Raw genomic sequence first — 4,550 nt, 5'->3', positions numbered from 1 at the left:
CATGCAGATACATATGAAATAGTTATAAATGGATATGTATTTAATCACCACACGTTTATTTTCATCACATCACCCACATATTTAATCACTATAAACACACTTAAGAAGCTATACTAGAAGCGCATACATACATATATTCTTAGACATAAACACTGTTAACACTCACACTAACACAGCCTGCACATGCCAATATAACACATTAAATTTGCCCACTCCCCTGGGAGTTCAGCGCTCTGACTAATTGGTCTCTTCCTCACACAAGCATTTAGAATACAGTAGTGAGGTGGGGTGGGAGTTGAATTTCTTTCCTTTGAATGTGTTGTTTTCCTTTCCCCCCTTTCTTTTTGGTCTCTCCTATTAAATGTAGGACTTGAAATATGACCAAATCGTACAGTGAGAGCGGGCTGATGGGGGAGCCTCAGCCTCAGGGTCCCCCGAGCTGGACAGACGAGTGTCTTAGTTCTCAGGACGAGGAACATGAGGCGGACAAGAAGGACGACGACCTTGAAGCCATGAACCCGGAGGAGGACTCATTGAGGAACGGGGTTGAGGAAGAGGACGAAGAAGAAGACTTGGAAGAAGAAGAGGAGGAGGAAGAGGAAGACGACGATCAAAAGCCCAAAAGACGTGGTCCTAAAAAGAAGAAGATGACTAAGGCCCGGATGGAGAGATTCAAGCTAAGGCGCATGAAGGCTAATGCCCGCGAGAGAAATCGCATGCATGGGCTAAATGCTGCGCTGGACAATCTGCGCAAAGTGGTGCCCTGCTACTCCAAGACACAGAAATTGTCTAAAATCGAAACTCTGCGTCTGGCCAAGAATTACATTTGGGCTCTCTCCGAGATACTGCGCTCCGGTAAGAGCCCGGACTTAGTGTCCTTTGTACAGACCCTCTGCAAAGGCTTATCCCAGCCCACCACTAACCTGGTAGCTGGCTGCCTACAGCTCAACCCTCGGACTTTCCTGCCGGAGCAGAACCAGGACATGCCACCCCACTTACCATCAGCCAGTGCTTCCTTCCCGGTGCATCCTTACTCCTACCAATCTCCCGGGCTTCCCAGCCCGCCCTATGGAACCATGGACAGCTCCCACATCTTCCACGTAAAGCCGCCGCCTCACTCCTATGGGGCGGCCCTGGAGCCCTTTTTCGAAAGTACTCTCACTGATTGCACCAGCCCTTCCTTTGACGGACCCCTCAGCCCGCCACTCAGCATCAATGGGAACTTCTCTTTCAAACACGAACCCTCCACCGAGTTTGACAAAAATTATGCCTTTACCATGCACTATCCTGCAGCGACCCTGGCAGGAGCCCAAGGCCATGGATCAATCTTCTCTGGCACTGCTGCCCCCCGCTGTGAGATCCCAATAGACAACATTATGTCCTATGATAGCCATTCACATCATGAGCGAGTCATGAGTGCCCAGCTCAATGCCATCTTTCACGATTAACCCTTGAAGAGTCGCATCGATTTCATGATCAGAAGGAAAACGAATCAACTGTGCTTACAGTGACTGTCTTGTTTACAAAGGGCAGCCCTTTGGGTACCACTGCTGCAAAGTGCAAATATTCCGAGCTTCAAGTGATATATGTATTTATTGTCGTTACTGCCTTTAGGAGAAACAGGAATGCAAAGTTCCTGTTTATCTTATGTATTATTTTCTATAGCTCCTCTATTTTAAAGAAAAAAAGAAAAAGTAAAGAAAAAAGAAACTACACTGTCAATTTGGTGTAGCTGTATTCAGATCATATTAACTATCTGATCAGATAACAAAATCACAAGCAATAATTAGGATCTATGCAATTTTTAAACTAGTAATGGGCCAATTAAAATATATATAAATATATATTTTTCAACCAACATTTTACTACTTGTTACCTTTCCCATGCTGAATTATTTTGTTGTGATTTTGTACAGAATTTTTAATGACTTTTTATAATGTGGATTTCCTATTTTAAAACCATGCAGCTTCATCAATTTTTATACATATTGGAAAAGTAGAATTATATCTAATTTATACAAAATAATTTAACTAATTTAAACCAGCAGAAAAGTGCTTAGAAAGTTATTATGTTGCCTTAGCACTTCTTTCCTCTCTATTTGTAAAAATTGCACAGTTTGAGCAATTTCTTTCCCATTAAAGTCTTTTCCCCTACGATAAAAACCAGACCCATAGCTCTCAAGTTGACTCGAACTCGAGACTTATTTTCTATCAAAACATATCAATTCAACACATTACTTGCACAAACTTGTACATAAATATTTTAAGCAAATGCCAACACCCTTTTTTGAAATCAAAAGCTGCTTGACTATCACATACAATTTGCACTGTTTCTTTTTAGTCATATACTGCTTTGCATTCCATGATTTTACAGAGAATTTGAAGATATTGATGTTTCCAGACAATATAAATGCATGATTTTATACATACTCACACAAATCGTGTTTTGTCATATATTCATCTTATGAATCTGAGCCTAAAATGAATCAGGTTGTTAATGTTGGGCTTTATACCTATTGTAGTCAATTAGTACAGTAGCTTAAAACAAATTTGAACCATTTAATCCATAATTAGAACAATAGCTATTGCATGTACAATGCAGTTCAGAATAAGTGCTGTCTGAAATGTAATGCTGGTTCAACTGGAATCAACTTGTACTGTAATTTTGTTTGTAATCCTGTATATTATGGTGTAATGCACATTGGGATTTTAGAAAACACTCATCATTTGCAATAAAATAGTATTGAATGTTGGATCAATTGTTGCATTTCTTCTTAAAGGTGTTCTTTCCCTTTATGTAAACAGTTCCTATGGGATTACTATTTTATTTGGGCAGATCATGAAAGGTGCAACATTAATTATTTGTAGAATAAAATGAACTAGGAAAAGTTCTGGACTCCATATTTTCATATGCTTTCATCTTTTTTTCTTATTGCTAGGCATTTTAGCAAGACAATGTAGATGCTAGAAACAAATAAATGCAATTACAATTGTTTGAAATGTAAAAAAAAATCACTTTTTCACATTCCAAACAATTTTAATGACAAAAACCTTTCGTTTTTTTGCCAGGGTTGGGCATACCATCCCCTTCAGAATTTGGTTCTCAAACCAATAAATCACTGTTAGATGAAAAGAGAAAGGACTCAGTTTGGGTAAACACCATTGCCATAGTATTATCTTTTCTTATGTACTCTTTTCCTTTAAAAGGGTTCACTCACTCATTTTAAAACCTATAGACTACTTTAGCTCTCTTCTGTCCCCCAGGGCATCTGCTACTAGCAAAGAAATATTATTTCATCAAAAATATAAAGTTTGCAAGAAAAAGGAGCATAAACCTTTCTGGTTAAAGCATGTCCAATAAGTAGCACACATAGCACATATGCTTAAGAAAATTGGTTCTTTGCTTTAGGATAGAGCAATAAGGTACTGACTTTCCTGGTCCCACCCTATGAATTCAGAAAGCTAAATCCACTGGCACACTATAGCAGATGAATCTGCCAGTTTTTAAGTCCACTCCCAAGCAGCTTGGCACTTGCCTTTCCCCTAGATGTATTGACTGACGGGAAAGGTTTCTGGGGAATAACATTTTGGCACTAATGTCCTGGCCCTACTACCGTGTTCTGATTACTGTCATTAGTAGTTCCATTGTTTGCCCTATGAAGTGGATGCCACGTTGGATGGTTACCCCCTTTCCCAAGCATGTTCCTTTAATCTCCTTCTCATTGGTGATTTAGAGGTTCCAGAAAACTGACCTCATTTAGCGAGCTGCTCCAGAAAAATGTGAGTCATCTAATGGACAGAAACAATTAGCTCTCCTAATAACATCATCAATGAAGCTACGTCAAGCTGTGACAATATCAATATGGACAATTTCAAAAATAAAAAAAAATGTTTGGGAGCAATTTTAAATATCTCCTTGTATCTTGTTTTCTAACATTCTTCATCCAGTGAGTGGAATGCATTTGAATAAGCCCCACACTCATCCTAAATGAATCCATCTCAGTTAAACAGAACCAGACTTGTTAGGTATGAATCAAAATATCCTTTTCTATGTTTAAGATTGCATTCACTGTTCTTATCCTAAAAGAAATATTACTGATTCAGTGTTTGTAAATTGTTAGTATTCCAATCTGGGAGATCATGAAGCAAACGCTAATATATGGGCTTAAGGATGTTCGTTCAAATATTTAGTTTCACCTGCAATTAAAAATGGACATGTGTTTGCAAAATAATAATAATAATAATAATAATAATAATAACTGTTGCTATCATGAATAGGAGAAAACTATGGAAGAATATTTCAAATTCTCTGTTCATGTGCTTTAAAAATCAGTTAATTATATTACTGAATTTGCTGTCATTTTTGGGAAAGAACTTAAGATTTAAATGTTTTCCTACCTTTCGCACTATATTACTTTTACTTTAAAAGAAAGATTCTTTCAGTCAGCCATGGGGTAACTCACATGCCACCATCTTTTATTCAAACGCAGGCACAGATGTTCTTCTGCAGGGGAGGTTTTAATTTATGAAAATGATATTGTTTATGCATGA

General features: G+C 38.2%; 1 protein-coding gene across 1 annotated transcript; it reads left to right on the top strand.

The window, feature by feature from the left end:
- The first annotated feature begins 377 nt into the window (after positions 1-377).
- NEUROD1 (neuronal differentiation 1) lies at positions 378-1,448 on the top strand. The gene has a single exon (XM_036747041.1). It carries the CDS (start codon positions 378-380, stop codon positions 1,446-1,448), a length of 1,071 nt encoding a protein of 356 aa, XP_036602936.1.
- Positions 1,449-4,550: the final 3,102 nt, after the last annotated feature.

The sequence above is a fragment of the Trichosurus vulpecula genome, chromosome 2 (genome assembly GCF_011100635.1).
Source record: "Trichosurus vulpecula isolate mTriVul1 chromosome 2, mTriVul1.pri, whole genome shotgun sequence".
NCBI classification, from domain to species: domain Eukaryota; kingdom Metazoa; phylum Chordata; class Mammalia; order Diprotodontia; family Phalangeridae; genus Trichosurus; species Trichosurus vulpecula.
Note: the sequence above shows the minus strand (reverse complement) of the source record. Positions and strands in the feature narration are given on the sequence as shown.

Excerpts from the sequence above, each read along its gene's own strand:
- NEUROD1 (XM_036747041.1), top strand. The coding sequence starts at position 378 with ATGACCAAATCGTACAGTGAGAGCGGGCTGATGGGGGAGCCTCAGCCT.